This window comes from Gopherus flavomarginatus, chromosome 4 (assembly GCF_025201925.1).
Source record: "Gopherus flavomarginatus isolate rGopFla2 chromosome 4, rGopFla2.mat.asm, whole genome shotgun sequence".
Taxonomy (NCBI): domain Eukaryota; kingdom Metazoa; phylum Chordata; order Testudines; family Testudinidae; genus Gopherus; species Gopherus flavomarginatus.
In genome coordinates, this window is record NC_066620.1 from 149,267,783 (window position 1) to 149,290,764 (window position 22,982).

At 42.9% G+C, this 22,982-nt stretch overlaps 1 protein-coding gene across 1 annotated transcript in view; it reads right to left on the reverse strand.

The window, feature by feature from the left end:
• SPACA1 (sperm acrosome associated 1) overlaps positions 1-22,982 on the reverse strand; it is a 34,541-nt gene that overhangs the window by 5,857 nt on the left and 5,702 nt on the right. The window contains exons 3-5 of the mRNA XM_050949332.1: positions 18,885-18,986; positions 18,379-18,485; positions 16,824-16,959 (exon numbers count right to left, since the gene is read on the reverse strand). Of these exons, the coding sequence (XP_050805289.1) occupies positions 16,824-16,959; positions 18,379-18,485; positions 18,885-18,986 (345 nt within the window). The remainder of the gene's footprint in view (positions 1-16,823; positions 16,960-18,378; positions 18,486-18,884; positions 18,987-22,982) is intronic.

The following is a 22,982-nucleotide window of genomic DNA, read 5'->3' on the forward strand; positions in this document are numbered from 1 at the left end:
CTGTAATTTTATTCTTTCAGAGTGCTATTTTATTTTTTTGATTAGTGTATGCATTTCATAATTTTTATTTCTCTCTTATGCTTAAATTTAATTCTTTGAGCAGTGAGTTCTAAAATGCCTAACCTATCCTGGCTGGAGTAATTATCCCTATGGTAACTTTTAAAAAATATATATTATATCTAGATTTTTTCTTTCTACTGGTGGCACACAGCCACACATCACTTTGATATTGGTACACATAACAAAATTCATTTCACCCATGGGTGGAAAAAATTAGAAGGAACATTGTACATATACAAGCGAATTTTAATTTCAGATTGATTTCTATCTGGCAACATATATGTTAAAAGCACAGGGTGTGATCCTGACATTTACTGCTATGCAAAATTCCCACAGTGATTGCAGGAAATCCATAGCATCACTTGAATATTAATGGGCCCTCCAGTCCATTTTCTTGCATCACGGCAGTAATTATTTCATTATTCCTAAATCATAGATCATTCTTATAATCCCCATGGTCTTTCTGCATGATACAGGGTTGACAGGTATGATCATTAGACTGGTTGAAAATTCCAAAACTAACTGCTCTGCATGAAGGAATTGTCAGATAAGGTTAAAGTAACTAACTGCTTTTAGGCAGTTTCATTTTAAATGTAGTACTGTGACATTTTAGAATGATATGGGGGGGATATTAATTTAAAAGAACTTCAATTTTGCTATTTAATTAATTTAGATTTTTTTATTTTATTGCTTAGTAATAAGTGATTATGATGCTCTAAGGATATCTCTATTTGCAGGATGCAACAGGGGAGTCTGCTAATGAGAAGTAGGAAGTATCTCATAGTTCATCCAGTATTGATCCATTCACTTTTGCTTCGTATGGCAGATCCATATAATCCAGAACTAGAGTAGTCTATGAGACAACCTTATAACAAGCAGAGATGCCGTCAAGGCTATCACATATGATTAAAATAAAAGCAGAGCAGAGAGACAAGTGAAGGTCCAATCAAGCATTTTACTCTGAGGAAATACTGATTCAGGCATCACAAAAAGCACTTTAAAAGTATTTTAAAGCAATACAACTGGCTTGATTCTGTACTAATCGCTCAGACAAAACTTCCATTACAATCAGTGAGAGTTTTGCCAGAATGAGCAGTGCAGGACATGGTTCAGTATGTCTTTGATCCACTGATTCAGCCAGTGTAATATTTATTCCAGTCATTCTGAAAAAAATTAATTTGTTTATTAAAAGTAGAGATAGGAGAATATTCTTTAAAATGCTCCAATAGCAATACTCTAGTAAAACATCTTAGAAGCTGACTGTTAGTGTCAAATAGCTCCACTCCTGTCAATTTATATTTCATAAGTCTCCAACCTTTACACAGCCACATGTTTTCAGTGTAGCTGTTGATTCTTTGATTATGCTTTTCTGGACTGAAAGAGGAATGTGTGGTAAATTTAAGTGAAACTTCTTGTTTTGTTTGTTTGTATTAAATTAGAAAGTGAGTTGTGCACAAGTCAGTGTAGCCCCAAACCAATACAAACATTTTGGAAGATATTTTAGGAATTTCTGTAAAAATCAGATTCTATACAAATTAACCGACACACTAATTTTATGCACAGTATGAAAGAGCAACATATTATGAGTAACTGAATACTGAGGGCCAAACACTTCTCTGATTTAAAGTTCATTGAAGTCCATGGGAGTCTTTCCATTCACCTCAAAGAGATTTGGATTAGGCCCTTAGACTAGTGCAACCGCCATTCCATTGAAAAGGAGGAATCTGGTATCTAGGGGACAAACCATGCATGGCTTGCCTCTGCACAGATATGTAGGGAGAGGGAAGGACAGGAACCATCCTTCTATTGTTCCATGAGGTGCAAGCCGTTCCAAAAGGCAAGGGGATGAGGCAAGGATATGGCCCATCCTCCCTTCATACCAACTATCAGAGCTAGACAGCCACAAAGGGGAGTGCACTCTGCACCCTGTTGAGGTGTGGCATGAGGGTGTACTCACACTGTGCACTAAGGAGCTCTGGGAGTACCTGAACAATGCCTCTCTCAGCTCCTAGTAGTACGATGCTTCTCTGGACTGCCCACCAAGTCTCAGCATTAATAGCACAATCTGCCTCTTAATCTATTAAAAATTAAATAGGCTACACCAAAAATATGTTGTCACTGCTAGTTTTTCCCTCCAGAAAATATCAGTGATATAAAATTTTATCCATACACTTTTAAATGATGTAATTTATTCAGTCACTTCTTTTTAAAAAATAGATTAATAATTACATGAATTACATACATCGACCCTGGAGCACTTGCTCTTCCACTCCAACTTCTAGCCATAGAAAACCGATCAACTGAGAATGTTACTCACCCTGTATAGTAACTGAGGTTCCTCAAGATGTGTGTTCCTATGAGTGCTCCACTTGTAGGCGTGGCAGTATCCCCTGCGCCTGGGTTCGGAGATCTTCATCAGCAGCGCCCATCAGACCGCACATGCACATACACAGCCCCTCATGCTATGAGCAGGACATATTTATAGTGCTGTGCGGTCTGATCACCCCCACTTCCTTCTCTGCCACAGAGCATATTTTTTTTGGCTCCAAAGCAGAGAGGAGGAGAACAAGTAATGGAGCACCTACAGGGACACACATTTCGAAGAACTTCAGTTACTGCACAGGTTAAGTAACCTTCTCTTCTTCTTGGAGTGATGTCCCTGTGGGTGTTCCACTTATAAGTGACTAGAAAGCAGAGCCCCTAATTGGAAAGCAGGGGCTTCAGAGCAACATTTACTGTTAATGATAGGACTGCACACCCTAGAAAATGTCTGCTGTGGCATCGTGCGTAATAGCATAGTGATGGGCAAAAGTGTTTGTTGATGTCCATGTAGCTGCTTCGCAAATTTCAGCAATGGGGACATTATTGAGAAAGGCTATCGAGGTGGATAATGAATGTGTGGAATGTGCTCTGATTGTGGTAGGATGTTGTCTATTGTGGAGTTCATAAGATAAAGGCATACACTGCGAAATCCATTTTGAAAGGCGCTGCTTAGATATGGCTGTGCCTCTAGCTCTTTTGGTGGTGGAGAGGAATAATCATGGTGATTTTCGGAAAGGTTTAGTCCTGTCCAAGTAAAACACTAATGCTCGTCTCACGTCCAGTCTGTGTAGAGCTGCCTCCTGTTGATTACTGTGAGGCTTCGGGAAGAAGCAAGGAAGGTGTATAGGTTGGTTGAGATGGATAGATATTGGAACCTTAGGTAGAAATCTCGGGTGTGGGCATAGTGTAACTTTCTCCTTGTAGAATAGTGTGTATGGTGGTATAGTGAGGTGGTCACCCCGCTCCGGCCCTGAAGGGGTTAAAGCAGCCCTGGAGTCGGCTGTGGCTGGAAAAAGCTGGGCTGATTGGAGAAGCAGCCACAGCTGGGGCCACACCCCAATCAGGCGATGGCTGGCCCTAGAAGAGGGCTGAGGGCCAGAGGCTGAAGACATTCTCTCTCTAGCCTTTTGAGAGAGAAGGACCTGGCTGCCTGAGAGCTGGGGGCTAGATGATGACTGGCAGTAGCCACTGAGGCAAGGTGGGGATAGGGGGTTGGGAGTTCCCCTAGGAGGGGAAACCCAGAGTGAGGGGGTACTGTGATAGGCAGAACCCCTGGGCAAAGGGCACCGAGGTCTGGGAAGAACATGGAACCAGTCACAGGCAAGACATCAGCCTGCAGAGGGAGCTATGGAGGCTGGAGAGCTAATTCCCTGGACAACCAGCAGGGGGCACCACAGCAGTGAGTCATCGCCCCGCCACAGGTGGACATGCCATAAGGGCCGTAATTTCACCAACTTGTCAGGCAGAAGTAATGGTGACAAGGAAGGTCATTTTCACTGATAGATGCACATAAGAATAGGTTAACATTGGTTCATATGGGGGACAAGGACAAGATGCCAGGCAGGGGTCGGGTTTCCTATGTGGGGATAAAAGTTATAGAAACCCTTCAGAGGTGTTTGGTGAGCAGATGTGTGAAGACAGGATTACCATCTATGTGGCAGTGAAAAGTAATGATTGTCACCAAGTGTACCTAAATGGAGCTGGTGGATAGATCTGATTGTTTAAGGTCTGGCATGTATTCCAGGATAAGTGGTAGGGGAGCATATCATAACCTTAGTCCCAGATTTGGACCTTAGCGTCCAAAATATGGGGGTTAGCATAAAAACCTCCAAGCTTAGTTACCAGCTTGGACCTGGTACTTGCTGCCACCACCCAAAAAATTAGAGTGTTTTGGGGCACTCTGGTCCCCCTGAAAAACCTTCCCTGGGGACCCCCAAGACCCAAATCCCTTGAGTTTCACAACAAAGGGAAATAATCCTTTTTCCCTTCCCCCCTCCAGGTGCTCCTGGAGAGATACACAGACACAAGCTCTGTGAATCCAAACAGAGTGACTCCCCCTCTCCGTTCCCAGCCCTGGAAACAAAAAGCACTTTCCTCTTCACCCAGAGGGAATGCAAGATCAGGCTAGCAAATCCAACACACACAGATCTCCCCTTGATTTCTTCCTCCCACCAATTCCCTGGTGAGTACAGAGTCAATTTCCCTGAAATTTCCCAGTAAAGAAAACTCCAACAGGTCTTAAAAAGAAAGTTTTATATAAAAAGAAAGAAAAAATACATACAAATGGTCTCTCTGTATTAAGGTGACAAAATACAGGGTCGATTGCTTAAAAGAATATTGAATAAACAGCCTTATTCAAAAAGAATACAAATCAAAGCACTCCAGCACTTATATTCATGCAAATACCAAAGAAAAGAAACCATATAACTTACTATCTGATCTCTTTGTCCTTACACTTAGAAATGGAAGATTAGAAAGCAGAACTACTTCTCCAAAGCTCAGAGAAAAACAGGCAGACAGACAAAGACTCAGACACAAACTTCCCTCCACCCAGAGTTGAAAAAATCCGGTTTCCTGATTGGTCCTCTGGTCAGGTGCTTCAGGTGAAAGAGACATTAACCCTTAGCTATCTGTTTATGACAGAGCATGTGCTGTGTCAACTTGTGGGAGGCTCACCAGCATTAAAATCTAGTCCTTTGGTGAACATATATGTGACTAGTTGTGTCCTGCCTACTATTTAAAAGCATTTGTTTGACTGTCTCTGAACAGGTTACTTCCAAATCCCGGAACCATGGAGGAGCCAGGCTTTGAGATAGGATATCTTTGGATTGGGATGGAGGATGTGTCCTGTGACAGGCATGTTGGATGGAGAGAGATCAATTGGTATATCATCATGTGGAGGAGGTAAGTATCCAGACCTGTCATGGCCCTGTTGGAGCTGTAAGTATGACATGAGCTTGGTCCTCCTATATATCTTGCAAAGTACTCAGAATAAGAGGGGAAAGGGAAGGAAGGCATAAAGAAGATGTGCATCCAATGTTATGAGGAATGTGTCTCCTAGAAATCCATGTCCCCGTCCCACTCTGGAACAAAATTGAGGACAGCGGGAGTTGTGTTGTATGGCAAAGAGCTCTATGGTGGGATATCTCCATCAGTTAAAGATGGGCTGAAGTGTTCACATATCCCGTTCCCACTCATGATCGTGTGAGAATCTCCTGCTCAGTGCACCTGTGGTGGTGTTCTGGTGTCCAAGGAAGTACGCTGCTCACATGGCGATATTGTGTTGAATACACCAATTCTATGATTTGAATGCATCTGAGCATAAAGAGTGGGACCTTGCTTTTCCTTGACTGTCGATGTAATACATGCAGGCGAGGTTGTCTGTCATGACTCTGATGGTACACTGATTGAGTACAGGGAGGAAATATCATCAGGCCTGGCAGACTACTCTAGGAGATTGATGTGTAGGGTAGATTGGTTAATGACCATCTGCCCTGCTCTCTGTGATTGTGGAGATGCGCTCCCCAACCAGTTAGGGAGGCATCAGTTGTTAGGATCATGGTTGGTGGTGGTTGGAGAAAAGAAACTCTGACACAGATGTTGTTGGGCAGTGTCCACCAAAGTAGTGAGTCCTTGACTCTCATTGGCATGATAAGAACTTCTGGAGGTTGTGTTTGTGGGGGAGATATACTCTATGGAGCCATGCCCGAAGAGATCACACATGGAGTCTTGAGTGCCTGACCCTGAAATTTGCCACTGCTATGTAGCCTAGAAGTTGCAGGCATGTTCTGGCAGAGATCTGGGGTCAGACCCATCCATTGGATACCAGATCTACAGTAGCCAAGAAACTGTGAGGTGGTAGGAAGGCTCTGGCTTGTGTGGCATCGCCAACTGTGAGCTGATGAATTCCAGTTATTGCACCAGCATTAAAGTGGACTTCTAAGTTCACAAGGAGGCCTAGCTTCATGAACAGGCCAATTGTTACGTGGACAGCTCAGAGAATGTCGGTCTCGGATGAGGCCTTGAGGAGATAATCATCCACGTATGGAAAGATGTTTCCTTGTTTCCTTAAGTAAGTAGCAAGGACCTTGGAGAACACCCAAGATGCTGTGAATATGAAATATGAATATGAAAGTATACGTCTTGGAGATTGAGGGCCAAGAACTAGTGCCTCTGTTCCAGTGCTAGGATAATAGTGGAGAGGGTAACCATCTTGAAGCATTGCAGTTTGATGAACTTGTTTAGATTGAGAAGATCTAGGATGGGTCACCAGCTGCCAGATTTCTTCTGGATCAGAAAATAGTGTGAGTAGAAACCCTGTCCCACGTGCTGGGAAGGGACCAGTTCTATGGGTCCCAGTTGCAGATGATTTATTTCCCCCCACAGAATGGAATCATGAGAGGGTCCCTGAAGAGGGATAGCGTACGGGGTGGCGGGGCAGGATGGATAGAAAAAGGATGGAGTATCCTTCCCTGATTACCTCTAGAACCAACTTGTCCGACGTGATTAATTTCCAAGATGGGAAAAACTGAGTTAGTTGATTACCAAACTGGTGGAATATTGAAGATGGTGGGAATGACCAGAAGAGGGCCAGGCTTCTTAGGGACTTGACCACAGCTTCACAATTGTTGCTTCAGTGGAGGTGTGTAACAGGTAGCCCCTTGAGGAGTGGGCTGTCTATGTTTAGTAGGAGGCCTTTGTCTTTGTGCTAGGTGTCACAGTGCTGTTGAGGGGTGTACTGCGTGGTCAGGATTCCGGGGAGAGATGATATTTCTCTGAGTGTCTCTTTGGTGGTGTTGTATAAATGCCGAGAGGTCAGAGTGTAGCTCGGGAGTCTTTAAGGGAGGGCAGAGAATCCTCCATGCATTCCGAGAATCGTTTCTGGCCCTCAAAAGGTAAGTCCTCTACTGTGGTTTGTACCTCCTTAGGAAAACTTGAGAGGTGAAGCCATGATGCATGCCTCATTACCACAGCAATCGCAATGGATTAGGCAGCAGTGTCTGCAGAGTCTAACAATGCTTGTAGGGTTGTACGGGTTAGAAGGCGTCCTTCCGACATTAAGAACTGGAATTGCTCTTCCTTAGCGTAGTTTAGGTAATTGTATTTAGCCATGAGAGCTTCATAGATAGAGAATCAAAACTGGAGCATGGTTGACAAATATGCTTTGAGTCCAAATAAGTTTAGGTGTTTCCAATCCCTGTCTGGATGACTAGAATGGGATTGATATTGATGGCCTTTCTCTTGCACAGCACTGACTACCAAAGAATTTGGGGTGGGGTGTGAGAATAGAAATTCCATATCCTTCACCAGAACATAATATTTTTTGTTGGTGTGTTTGCAGGTCGGAGGAATGGATGCCAGGGTCTGCTAGAGCATCTTCACAGGGTGAAGAAGAACCTAATTGATCGGTAGTGTGATCCTGGAGAAAGAGGATGTGTGAAACATATCAAGCAGCTTATGCTGCTGAACCTCGACTTCCTCCAAAGGGATCTCCAGCGAGTCTGCAATCCTGTGGAATAAGTCCTGAAAAATTTCTGAAGTTGTTGGCAGATGTAGAAGGTTGAGGCATAATAACCTCGTCAGGAGAGGACAAGGAAAAATGTAGTGTTGGCGTGGCCTCCTCCTCCTCCTGTTCTTCCGCTTCAGTTGGTACCAGCATGGTTTCAACCTCCAGAGGGCAAGAGACTGATGGTGAAGGGAGAGCTGTAGGTCTCAGGCTTTGCTTTTTAGGAGGGTTCCCAAACTGTGGCTTGCACACAGCCCAAAAATCCCAGTATGGCCAGTATGGAGGGAGTGGAACATGTGGCTGCATCCACAGTGGTCCATGCCAAGATTGTGGACTAGATGTGAATTGTGGATAACGAGGATGAGCAGGTGTGATTTCCCTGGTAAAAAAGGGAGCAATTGAGCCCTCCTCTTCCTCCTCCTCATCATGGCGGAAGGGAAGTGCCATCCTTGGCAGAGAAAGGTAGAAGTGTTGTGAATCCAGAGAGGAAGGCAGAAGTGGGAGGAGGTCAAAGGAGTGGAGACTCAGGAGTGTCAGATATCAGCAGGTCTTTAGGGTATATAAAGTCTTGTGGAGGAGGAAAAAGCATCATTAGTGCCGGTGTGACTCAAGGCCGAAGAAAGACAGTATTCCCTTAAAGTGTCCATAGATGGCACCAATGATTTGGCCGATGCTGGTGACTTGGCTGGTGCCTTGACCAGTGCAGTTGATTTCAATGGTGCCAAGGGCATGCTCGGTATTGACTGTCTTGTTGGTGTCCGAAAGGATGCCAGTGCCATCATTTTTGTTGGTGCTATAGCTCCTGAAGTCGGCCTGTCTCATTCCCCAGTGCTGGGAAATAGTGCCAAGGGCTGTAGGTCTGCTCAGTTAGGGTCTTTAGACCATTTCTTTGCATCAGTACCAGAGGTACTCAGATGGGCCCTGGAACTGTGTCCCCTGCCAAACAATGTTGAGGCAAAAACCTTGTTGGGGAGGATGTGCCTCAAGGTGTGAGGAGGGAGCCCATTTCTTTTCATCTGAGTGAAAAACAAAAGACTTCCTTTTCGAGGGACATGGGAGTGAGTATCAGCAAACAACCTGGCAGAGAGTGAGGGCCTCTCCGGGGAAAAGTCTGGGCCCAAATCTGATGCCAGTTGCAGCAATTTCTCCATGAGTAGAAGTTTTAACCTAATGTCCTGGTCTTTCTGGCTCTGGCTTTCAGGCCAAGGCAGTGGGAACACTTTTGTGGGACATGTCCCTCTTCCAAACAGCGAATGTATTGCAGATGTCCATCCATTACTGAGCAGGTGGCCTCACAAGAAAAGCACCTCTTAAACCCAAGGGTTTTGGGCACAAAGGTGAAGGGGAAAAGCTTCCCAGTAGGAAAGGGCGGGAAGTGAGGAAATGGAAACCTAAACTATGAAATAACTGTGAAGGTAAACTTGAAACAAAAAAATATTTTTTTTAGATACAAGAAAGAAAGGATAAGAAGAAAATACTAACTACAGTACACTAACAGGTGTGGCACTATCTAGTGAAGGAAATAGGAGAAGCAGGCTCTGCTGTAGATTCCATCCCAGACAAAAGGCAATAAGCAGGGGCGGCTCCAGGCCCCAGCATGCCAAGCGCATGCTTGGGGCAGCATGCTGTGGGGGGCACTCTGCCAGTCGCCAGGAGGGCGGCAGGGGGCTCCAGTGGACCTCCCGCAGGCGTGCCTGCGGAGGGTCCGCTGGTCCCATGGCTCTGGTGGACCTCCCGCAGACGTGCCTGCAGAGGGTCCGCTGATCCTGCAGCTCCAGTGGAGCATCCGCAGGCATGCCTGTGGGAGGTCCACCGGAGCCGTGGGACCAGCGGATCCTCCGCAGGCACGTCTGTGGGAGGTCCACGAGAGCCGCGGGACTGGCGAACGGCAAAGCGCCCCCCGCGGCATGCTGCTGGGCTTGGGGTAGCGAAATGGCTAGAGCTGGGCTGGGAGATAGAGATGAAACTGTGGGCGGTTCGACTGCATAGCACTATATATACGTCCCACTAACAGTGTGGGAGGGGCATGTGAAGTCCAACAGGCACTGCTGAAGAAGATCTCTGATCCCAGGAGCAGGAGGGGCTGCCACACTTACGAGTGGAGCACCCATAGGAACATCATTCTAAGAACTGCCACTGCACCTTTTTTCCCCAAAATTATTTCATTGAGTTGGAGCTGTTCCTAGAGGATGATGTTGTAGCTGAAGATGATAAGAGTATTCTCTCTATAAACAGAATGCTTTACCATTTGCTCACACACTTCAGCAGCATATATGCATTATTTTCACTTAATTTCAGACCCAGCTTTCTAAGTATATATTGTTTGTTTTGAGAAAGTTGCATTAGATAGGAATGCACTTTTTACACCCTAGTCAGACTTCTTTGTACGTATGTACTACTGGTGCACGTATCTTTGTTCCCCTTGTGGATCATCTGCAAGACTCTTCACATATTAAAAATGCATGTGCATGTCCAGATGTGGGAACAGACTCTCTTTCTCTCTCTCTACACACAAAGGCCAGGAATTCCAAATATGGTCACTGGGATTCCCTATTTCATTACTATATAATGCAAAAAAATAATCATAGTATGTAATATGTCCTTTTTAGAGTAGTCTGTTAGAAAGAGGTAGCCTCTGCTTGAATAGGAAGTGAACTGAACTCATGAGAAATGGTCTACAGAAGTGCCTCAGCACAACCTACTGTCCACGTGGGTGATGTGCCATTTCTGATGCCTGACAAGCTGCTGCCTCCACCTCCTCCACTGCTGGTGCCAATAAACACACTCACTAGGGTGATGGAACAAGGGGCACAGTCTGGATCTTGGCAGACTGGCTCCCTTCACATGGCACCATGAGGAGAATCATTCTCTATCTTCACTCCTTCCCCCGCAAAATCCTCCCTCCCTACAGAACTATAATTAGAAAACATGAATAAACTGCCTTATGGCACTGGAGTCTTCAAAAGCAACTTAACAACATAACAGGAAGGAGTATGAACAAAATGCTTTACTGTATCTCATGGTAGTGATATGGTAAGAGGGACATATGGAAAATTCAGCTACTAATGGGTGGGTTTTTTCTTGCAATGGCCGTAATAATGTTTACTGAAGGAAAAAAAATAATTGTTTTCTTTCCCCAGGATGCTACAAAAGAAGAATAGAACCAATCCATCTGGAACTGTGTTGAAAATAAAGGAGAAAAGCCCATTTGTGATGACAGCTCATTGTGAAAAAGCATTATTATTGCTCAATAGAAGGTCAGTGAGAACTACGGAAAGCTACTGAGTAAGTGCAAATGAAGGCTCTCTATAGGCAGCTTTACACTATACCAGGTTCTTCCACATAGCCACTTGGAATATGTGTGTGAATGGCTCCTACAGGTCTCTTCCTGCACTTTTGCAAAATGTATACAGTACTTCTTCCACCTTCCTAAGACATATCCTAAAATTTGAAGTGGAAAAGATCATGCAGCATGTTTTAAACAAGAAAATTCCTATACCTGTAGGGGGCCAAATTCTCAGCTGGTGTAAATCAGTGTTCTGTTTCTTCCAATAGAGCTATGCCTATATACACTAGCTGAGAATTTGGCTGTAATGTTCAAATTACACAAGCATACAAGAAGGAAAAGAGAGTGAAGTGAGGGAGTGAGGCCAGAACAAACAAGTTTTCCTCTTACCTGTTCGTTTTGTTTTTTTATAACTGTTGACCAACACAAGATTCTCCTTTCCCTGGCAGCAACAAGCAGGAAACCCAACCAACCAAGCTGAAGCATTTCCACTCCCCTTCCCCAGCCTTGCAGCTCATTCTCCGTTTCTCTAGAGGAAGTGGAAGGAATTGGAAAACACCCATTACGATCCTATTCACTTCTCTCCAAGAACACATCTGGATCCTCTCAGGGAAAAGTCACTCTGAGTACCCTCTGAACAAAGTTGTGCGGGTCAAAACCAGACCCTTCAGTTGGCAATGCTTCTGAAAAGTGTGAAAAGATCACCAGAAAGCCACATGACATAGATCATCTACTTAGGCTTCACCTCCTTCTACCTGAAAAAAGGTAACAACTTGGGTAGAATCTGCTCTGATCCTAGCACACAAGGCACTTCTGGTATTCTGTATGATTCCTGATCTACTTTGCAATGGCAGTCCCTGCTTGGGGCCCTTGAAAAGAACAAAGGGCCCAATCCAGTGCCCTCTAAAGTTTATGGGAACCAAGGACACCGATTGATTTTAATGGGAATTGGCTCAGGCCCAAAGAAAGTCAGCTTTCTAAAGGGTTCTGTTTTCAACGCAAGCCTTAAGAGTGCTCCATAGACACAGGGTATGCCAAATGTCCCCTTTCCTAGTCCTACATTGCTGACAAAAACTGGGCAAGAAAATATCTTGAATGATGTGAAAAGGCAAAAGCATTGTGGGAAGAAAACTAGGGAAGGTGCAAAGAACCCTATATCTGTGGAACAGCATATAAAGTAACAATCTAGAAGGTATTGAAATCACCCTACTGGTGGCCATTATCACAGCAAGGAAGACTACATAGAAACTTCAATTCTATGGATTCAAATGCCTCGAAGGCAAAGTGAGAAATCATAGAAAGTAACTCTATGAGATACCGAACAAGGCCCACTGTGATCCTTAGTAAAACTGATCCACTGGGATAAAATCAGCCTGAGATCCTTCCCCTAGAGCCAATTCCATTCTGGTCTGAAACCCTTATAGTTAAATATGGATGCTGAAAAGAAGGGTTTGGCCTTGTAATTGGCCTTAAAAATGACCAATTCTGCCCCATGTACCTCCTCATTCCCCATCCCTTCCAAAAAATTTGCCTTTAAGGCTCTACCTCACTGGAGCTTAACAGATGGCACAGGAAAGAATCCACTCTGAGGAGAAAGGTTTAGATTTTCTGGAATAGGCAGAAATACCTTCTTGTTCAAGAGGTCTGGTAAAGTAATGCCTAAACTCTCTGCAAAATATGTTTTCAACTTTGAAGTGGGAGGGTTAGCATTCTAAGATGTGAAGTAACATTCCCCCCCTCCAGAGTCTTAGGGTATGTCTACACTACGGGATTATTCCAATTTTACATAAACCGGTTTTGTAAAACAGATTGTATAAAGTCGAGTGCACGCGGCCACACTAAGCACATTAATTCAGCGGTATGTGTCCATGTACCGAGGCTAGTGTCGATTTCCGGAGCGTTGCACTGTGGGTAGCTATCTCGTAGCTATCCCATAGTTCCTGTAGTCTCCCCCGCCCATTGGAATTCTGGGTTGAGATCCCAATGCAAAAACAGTGTCGCGGGTGATTCTGGATAAATGTCGTCATTCAATCCTTCCTCCGTGAAAGCAACGGCAGACAATCATTTTGCACCCTTTTTCCCTGGATTGCCCTGGCAGATACCATAGCATGGCAACCATGGAGCCCGTTTTGCCTTGTCACTGTCACCGTATGTGTACTGGATGCTGCTGACAGACGCGGTACTGCAGTGCTACACAGCAGCATTCATTTGCCTTTGCAAGGTAGCAGAGACAGTTACCATCCCTATTGCACCATCTGCCATTGTAAATTTGCAATGAGATGACGCTTATCAGTTGTTTTGTACCGTCTGCTGCTGTCATGGGTGCTCCTGGCTGGCCTCGCTGAGGTCAGCCGGGGGCTCATGGACAAAAATAGGAATGACTCCCTGGGTCATTCCCTTCTTTATGTTTTGTCTAAAAATAGAGTCAGTCCTGCCTAGAATATGAGGCAAGCCTACTAGAGAACCAGAGAGCACAGCCGCTCTGTGTCAGAGCCCCAGAGATCTCGCAGAAATGATGAGCTGCATGCCATTCTAGGGGGTGCCCTTGCAACAACCCCACCCGTTGCTTCCCTCCTCCCCCAACCCTCCTGGGCTACCGTGGCAGCGTCTCTCCATTTGTGTGATGAAGTAATAAAGAATGCAGGAATAAGAAACACTGACTTTTTAGTGAGATAAAATGAGGGGGAGGAAGCCTCCAGCTGCTATGATAGTCTAGGCAGGACATTAAAGCGGGGGGGGGGGGAGGAGAAAAGCGCAGCCTCCCACTTCTTTGATAGTCCAGGCAGTAGAGAATCTTTTCTTTAGACATGAAAGGAGGGGGCGCTGATAGAGCTCAGCCTCCAGTTGCTATGATGAGGACGGTTACCAGCCGTTCTGTACCATCTGCCGGGAATGACCGGGAGTCATTCCCATTTTTACCCAGGCGCCCCCAGCTGACCTCACCAAGGCCAGCCAGGAGCACTCATGAGCTGATGATGATGATGATGGATAGCAGTCATATTGTACTGTCTGCCACCGGGAAGGGGATGCTGGTGTTCAGCGCTGCAGCACCCCGTCTACCAGCAGCATGCAGTAGACATAGGGTGACATTGAAAAAAAGGGAGAAACATTTTTTCCCTTTTCTTTTGGGTGGGGGGAAAAGTGTAAATTGATGACATATACCCTGCAACACCCAGGAAAATGTTTTTGACCCTTGAGGCATTGGGAGCTCAGCCAAGAATGCAAATGCTTTTTGGAGACTGTGGGGACTGTGGGATAGCTGGAGTCCTCAGTACTCCCTCCCTCCCTCCATGAGTGTCCATTTGATTCTTTGGCTTTCCGTTACACTTGTCACACAGCACTGTGATGTGGACTCTGTATCATAGCCTGGAGATTTTTTCAAATGCTTTGTCATTTCATCTTCTGTAAGGGAGCTCTGATAGAACAAATTTGTCTCCCCGTACAGCGATCAGATCCAGTATCTCCCGTACGGTCCATGCTGAAGCTCTTTTTGGATTTGGGACTGCATCGCCACCCATGCTGATCAGAGCTCCATGCTGGGCAAACAGTAAATGAAATTCAAAAGTTCGCGGGGCTTTTCCTGTCTACCTGGCCAGTACATCCGAGTTCAGATTGCTTTCCAGAGCGGTCACAATGGTGCACTGTGGGATACTGCCCGGAGGCCAATACCGTCAATTTGCAGCCACACTAACCCTAATCCGACATGGAAATCCCGATTTCAGTGCTACTCTCCTCGTCGGGGAGAAGTACAGAAATCAGTTTAAAGAGCCCTTTATATCGCTATAAAGGGCTTCGTTGTGTGGATGGGTGCAGGGTTAAATCAGTTTAACGCTGCTAAATTTGGTTTAAACGCGTAGTGTAGACCAGGCCTGAGCCACCAGAGCTCTGTAAACTATCAGAGAAGAGCTAAGAATGTCTGCATTTAAAACAGAATCCTGTGGCATATCTCTACAGCTTTTAATAGCAAAAGGGACCTTTCAAAAGTTCTGATCCCCCTAGAGAGGTACATGAAGAAATCCTGATCTTGCTGGATCTCAGAAAGCCAACAGACAGCAGATCTGGACACACAACAAAAAAGTCTCCATAGAACTGTATAACTCACAATCAATTATTTTACTGATGATCTCTTCCACCTTCAGTGTCTGCATGCATGTTAGGGGAAGTAAGCCACTCATTTGAAAATCCACTGGCAGTCTGTATCGATCTAGAGGAAACCAGTTTGGCACTGAGCATGACACAGGCTTTTTCCATTGTCTTCCAAAGAGTGGAACTTGATTCTTTTTTTCCAAAGAACAGAAGTAGTAGATCTTGGAGCCAAGCTTTGCTGAGACTCTTATAATTGCATAGCCAAACCAATAGTTTCTGAATAGATTCTTGTAATCCTTGTGAGACATTCTGCTGGATGGATCTCAGCCTAGGCCTCATTCAGTAAACAACTTAATCATGTTTAAGTTCAAGCATGACTCCAATTCAATGGGGCTACTTGAGTGCTTAAACTTAAACACATGATTAAATGCTGTGTTGATCAGGGTCAAAGGAAACCACTCCTTCCTACAAACAGATTTCAGAGTTTGAATACTGATAGATAGAATATAACATGATAAAGCCAGAGCTCTGGAAGTTTTGCAGGAGCCAGGTGGATTTAAGAATGCAAAAACAAATTCCTGGGCGCTCTGCAGAAGAAAAGAGAAGAGACCTTACCTATGTGAGCAGAGTTCTTTCCTGAATTAAATGTCGCTTCAGATGGACATGAAACCATGGGGGAGTAGAAAAATAAGGGACTTCAAGAGGTTTCCAGTCCCATGCCCTCTCCACTACAGTGTTTATTTGGATAATTCAATCTTGCTGGCAGCACACTTTTAAAACAGATTCTTTTCATTCTCCTCAATAAAATGGTCCTCTATGGCTCTACGTCCATCTAAATCCATACTTTTTCAGGCAGGGACTCTGTACACATAAGGTTCCTTCTCTTTTCTACTAATTGGGAAGGCTGGAGTCTCCAGCAGGCCTCTCAGAATCTGAAAGGCAAATGGAACCACTGCTGTCTCTCCTGACAATACAAGCAAAAATTACCTGCAGCAGAAGAGGGAAGAAAACTGTTGCAGATGAACCATTTTATGAAATCTTCTTTTTAATTTTCAGCTTTTCTAAATCCAGCATGCATGATAAAATTCAAGATGGCAGTTAAATGTGTTAAAATTCAAAAGGTTGCCTTCCTACTTCTGCACTGCACTGGGGAATTTAACAGGGGAGCTGAGAAACAGAGAACAAGGTGCCACTAACTGGAGTGGAGCTGCTTCCATTTAACTGGTTGCTTTTCCTGCTTTTTTGCTAGCAGTGAGAGAAGACACCTGAGATCTGTGCAGATTGACCAAGCCCTAGTAATAAATTAACAGGACAAAGAGAAATAATTTATTTTAGCCTATAAATTTAAGAAATTACTATTGCTACCATCAAAACCTCATAGTTTCCATAGCCGTGTTTTCTTTTCTATTCATCTTTTATTGATAAGCATTTCTATGGCACTCATTATAGTATGTGAACACCTGTTCTGATACTAAGGTGAGGTACAGTACCATGAAGGCTTATCGCTACTCATTAAACACAAGCAATATCTTGTAAAAGGTTTAAAAGCGACTATGGACTTACCAGCTGTTGTATATACTGTATATTTTACAGAGGCAACTATTTCATTATTTTCTTTTGTGTCACACTGGAAAGCTACTGGATGGGTATCCCTGTGTACCTCCAGAATAGCCGAATCATTAGGAAGAATCAGTGATTGCTATCCATATTAAAAAAAAAGACAAAATGGATTTTTTTCAAATAGCTCTATAAGGGGGAAATGCTCTATATCAAAGTCACATAGAAAACTGGTTATTCTACTCGAGCACTTCTCAATCAGTTCCTTACAAGGGTCCCTCCCTCACTATCCAAAACCCCATCACATCTAGGCAGGACACCTCTCCTATTCACCAAAGGAGTAGGGCAGTGTGGTTATATCCCACTGACACTTGTTCATATCCTCCAGGTTGACAACCCAAGCTCTAAGAACATAAGAATGGCCATACTGGGTCAGGCCAATAGTCCATCTAGACCAATAACCTGTCTTCTGACAGTGGCCAATGACAATGATCAGAACAGGACAATTATCGAGTGATCCATCTCGTCCTCCTCTCCCAGATTCTGGCAATCAGAGGCTAGGGACACAGAACATGGGGTTGCATCCCTGATGATCATGGGTATTAGTTATTGAAGAATCTATCCTTCGTGAATTTATCTAGTTCTTTTTTGACCCCCTTTACATTTCTAATCTTTACAATATCACCTGGCAATGAGTTCCACAGGCTGACTGTGCACTATGTGAGGAGGTACTTCCTTTTGTTTGTTTTAAATCTACTGCCTATTAATTTCATTGAGTGACTCCTGGTTCTCATGTTATATGAAGGAATAAATAACACTTCCTTATCCACTTTCTCCACAACAGTTGAGATTGTATTGACATCTATGATATCCCCTCTTAGTCATTTCTTTTCCAAGCTGAGAAGTCCCAGTCTTTTTAATCTCTCCTCAAATGGAAGCGGTTCCATACCCTTAATAATTTCTGTTGCCCTTCTCTGCACCTTCTCTGATTCTAATATATATATTTTCTAGAGGGGATCCCAGAACTGCAAGCAGTATACAAGCTGTGGGCGAATCGTGGATTTCTATACTTGCACTATGATATTTTCTGTTTTATTATCTATCCTTTTCCTAATGGTTCCACACATTCTGTTCACTTTTTTGACTACTGCTGCACATTGAGCAGATGTTTTCAGAGCACTATCCACAATGACTCCACGATCTCTTTGTTGAGTGGACGCAGCTAATTTAGACCCTATCATTTGTATGTATAGTTGGGATTATATTTTCTAATGTGCATTACTTTGCATTTATTTACTCAAGTAAGAACAAAGAAGGTTACCTTCTAAAATACATTACAGAATGTATTGCTTACTTTAAATAAATAAAGGAAAATTGTAGCTCTACAAAATAGTGGGGCACACAAGCTCTTGTGCCATCTGACTGTCAAAGAAAAACTGAAAAGTCTCATTTGTATTATGATAGCAAAGAAAAAAATTAAACCAGGAGTTTGTATGAGACTGTTGAAGCAGCTCGTAAAAGTACTGAATACATCATTCTCAGGTGGAGTTCAGTTGCTCACCTGGTCTGGAATTAACAATTTCCAAAGATATGTAAATCGATTCTCTGGAGGTATAAAAATACATGGGATCTTCACAGTTGCAAGGCTTTCAGAAATTGGTTTACCCCCTGTGGAAGAAAATTTTAATAGATACATCAAATCTGTCTAAAATACCTCTGTATGTATTATATATTTCATAATTTACCTAATCAAGGAATGTTATTTTGAAATTGTTCTTTCAATTAAAACCATTTAAAACATGTGCAGTTTGGCTTAATATTTAGAACTACATACATATCTACAAAATAGAAAATAAGTGCAGAAAAATGTACTTTACAGCGACTTAAAATCAAACACACATCAGTACAAAAATGAGTTTAGAAATGTTATTAGATTGCCTAATAGGGTAATTGGAGAACGGAATGCAATCATTTCCTTCCATTTCCACCACACTCAGATAGAATAGAGATGTTTCCCTTGAATAAACATATTCACTCTAAATTCCTGTATCATAGTATTCTACTTACATCCACAATCTACTGGTCCTCTGCATTCCTCTACACGAACAATACATTTTGTTTCGCTTCCAGGGCACCCATTGATTAATATAACTTCTCGAATGCCAATACCTTTGCAAAAAAAAATTAAAAATACGTTTTAATTTCTATTTCTTCTTTTTCTTCCAACATTTTTTGCCTTCTCCCTCTTTATATTGGATGCTAAACTAATTTATCTACCATACATCCGGAGAAACAGATCCTCTCAGAGCTTCTGCCAAGGCTATCCCATATTTGTGCTTAATATTTAGCTGACAACACTTAATTCTGCCCACTTTCTTCACCTAAGGTCCTGTAAAGCACACAGATCCTCAGAGTCACCATGTCACATTCCTAAAAAGTCATTCTTAATATACTCCTTTTAGAAGAATTCAAAATACAATTAAACTTTATACAGTATACTCCAGATTATCCAAACAGCACTTGGGACATGGATTTTACTTGGATAATCGAGAGCTATTCAGGCACCAGTAGCGAGGTGGCCTCCCCTGAGAATGAGGGCTCGTCCTCCTTCTTCTCTTTGCAGTCTTGGCTGGGGGTCTCTGTTCCCCACCCACCCATCTCACACCTCATGCCTGCAGGGATTGGGTATCACTGGGTCTGCAGCAGCAAAGGGACCTCTCCCTGCAGCACTGCTGTCACAGCCCTACTCACTCACTCTCATGACAGTGGGGTTGCAGAGGACTCCCTGTGCTGCCATAGGAGCCATTCACCAGCAGAGTGGCCTCCTCTGTAGACAGGAGCTAGTCCTACTACACCTCCTAATAGTCCTGGCTGGGCTCTCCACTCCATTATATGAACCTCCACATTACTGAATCTCTTTCTTGTCCCTTGCATAAGATACATGCTACAGAGGGCATGCATTTCCTGTGTTTCATGCAGGGGGACAAGGAAGGGATTCAAATAATGCAAAGGTTTGGATAATAGGCTTTTGGATAAACAGAAATATACTGTATACTGCTAAAAAACAAAACAGCAAATCAAACATCAAAGCTGACTAGCAGTATTCATGAACATGGTCTTTCAGTGCCCAAGTCAGCTGGTGCTGGGAGTATGGTAGAGATACCCTTCCCACTCTGACCCTGATCCTGCACTGTACTGGGCACCTTTAATTCCCACTGATGTCAACAGGGATTGAGTGTGCTAAGCACCTTATAGGATAGGATCCTCTTAGAAGAAGGAGAGCCTTCAATCACTTACCAGTAACCAGTATTGTAAGGCTAAGGAACAACACTGACAGGCTCTGAAGTGGATTGCATTCAGACCCCCTCATTTTGACCCTCATAACTCCACCTAATACATGGAGGGTCCTACTGAAGATAAGGAGGGGAAGTAGGCAATCATAACTATTGACGGTGAAGAGAAATGTCTGTATAAAATTCAATTAAATAAAATGTATTTACTCTCACACATCAGTATTTCAATGGGAACACTGCCTCATTTTAACCATTACAAATTCAAAACAAATGCTATATTTATTTTTGCCAAACAATGTGTACACAGTTCACTGAAATGACATAGGGTGTGGGGGTGGAGGGAATAGTATGTTTAGGCCCAGTAAACACTGAAGAAATTGCCATTATTCTAGCAGCATGTTGTTTACTAAACTGCAGGGGCATGGGAAAAGGGGAGTTAAAACCCTCCTGCAGTATGATAAATGGGAAATTAATTGGAATGCTGAATTAACCCCATTGATGTGAAGAATAATTTGTTATGATGTATCTGCTTCTTTTAAATGTGTATGATACACACTGATAGATATTAGAATATTTCACAGATGACATATAGCTCATGAAACAATACTTCAAGTGACAGAGGGAGAGGACAACACTTACTGAAGCTGTCACAAAACCGGGATCATTCTCCATTGCTGAGAATGTCTCATCTCAAGGATGCAGAGACAGAGTGTAAATGACAACAAACTGACACTTTTATTAAAGACATTCCTCTTACTTTAGAACTAGGTCTTTTTGTTGTCTGGTTGTCTGGGAAAACAGAGAAGGGTGAGCAGAAAACCTATGAACATCAAAATGATTGGTCTGAAAAGATCCGGATGCTGAGCTAACTGTGGTCACGTTTAGTAGGAAAAAACATGCCTGTTTTAACTACCTGAACATTAAAACTGTGGCACCCTATCGAAGTCAAAGAGTTGACTAAAGGAACCCCATCCAGAGACCTGTAGGATATTCCAGTACTCCCCTGACTCTCCATTTTGACCAGTTTTGTCTTCTACTCCCAGAAAACTTGTTTCTCTTTTCCCCTCCCTATTAACAGCTGCCAACTCTGCAGATGTTAATCTACTGCAATACTCTGTCAAATGAAGTCTTATTTTAAAGAGTTATTCAAATTAACTCGGATGGAAGCATGGTCATGTTAAATTAGAAATATTAGAAACATGGAACTTGAAAAAAATGCAAGTTAATAATACAGCTGGGAAAAATAACACAAAAAGTAAATATCAATGGGAAGAAAAATACAAATGATGAAAGAGACCTAGAGGTAATAGTAGACAGAAAAATTAGACATCAATTTATTGGGACATGGCAGCAAAAAAGACTAATGCAGAATTGACCAAAATATTAACGAGCATCATTATCATGAAGAAAAAGGCCTTATGAGCTCTCTATAAGCCGTGGTATAACCACGTTAGGAATATTGAATTCTGGCCACAACATTACCAGAAAGATATTGAGAAACTGGAGGCAGTTCAAACAACAACCAAAATTACTGAGGGATGTAGGGATGGATTTATAAACAAAGATTAAGAAAGTTAATGTGTATAGTTTGGCTGGATGGACTGGAGGGAATACCTTTCAACCTGCCAACACCCAACTATTGGATCTAATGAGTGACCGAGATCCAAAATGAGGGACACAAAATAATATCCAAATTCAAAATGATAGGGAATGGCCTTTAGTGTAAATAATCCTTCATCCAACCTCTGATGATTATTTAAGATTTAAATAATTGACATCAATAAAAGTGAAGGGACATCACATTTGTTGGGAACACAGGTAACTCTGGGACTAAACTGAGTTAAGTCCCTCAAATGGAAGGACATCTGAGAGGTCCATTGAAGAGGTAGGCCATGACAATAGTCTCTAAATATCTTAAGGGTGCAAGCATGAAAGAAAATGAGATTATTTAGGGTAGCTCATAATGAGGGGAAGTGAGGTATATAACCAGCAGTAAATGACAAAATTAAGAAAGGGAATAAATAAACTGAATGTCAGAAAAAAAGACTTTGAGATCAAGATGTATTAGCGTGTGGAATAGTTTCCCAAGGGCAGTAGTGGAAGCCCCATCATTTGCGACATTCAGAACTAGTCAGGAAAAAAATACTGGAGAATGTAATGTATGAAACAATATTATATTGCCTGAGGAACAGACTAATTGATTTGAAAGTTGGTGGTTCCCCTCCTCCCTTCTTGTTTCCAGGTACTATGATACTATGAGAGACAGAGTCTGTTCAAAACAAATTCAATACTATTTCTGAATCTTCTGCTAAATGGGTGTTTTCTAAGCAATGCAGTACCACTCCATTCCGGCCCCTATTACCACCCTAATACCACAGATGTCTTCTTTGCAATATGTCCAGTTTTCACCAGATGGCTGAAGCAAAAATTCTGAGATTCTATGTGCTGAATTTTCATCCTATCTTTCTCCAAGATACCTCTTCTTTCCATGACACAGTTTATAAATTATACAAATGTGGTATATAAAATAGACTACTGCAGATGAGCAATTTTTTGATAGAATTGGCAATACTGTATGTGGGAAGACATCTGTGAGATGCATCAGAAGATCTTTCATCTTCTGAACATCTCACAGATGTTCACAAATAGAGAAAATTGTTACTTTGGTGAAGGCAGCTCATGTGCCAATAAATGTAGGGAACTGGTTTAAAATAGGAGCTTGCAGGCTGTGAAATTAATAAAACAACAGATCTGACCTAAACTTCTAATGACAATCAGCTTGATTGTTTTTGTTAATTATAGTTATTGGAAATTGAAATCAATGAGAGGTGAAGGAGAGCAAGCAAATTACACCTGCTAAATTGCTACAGTT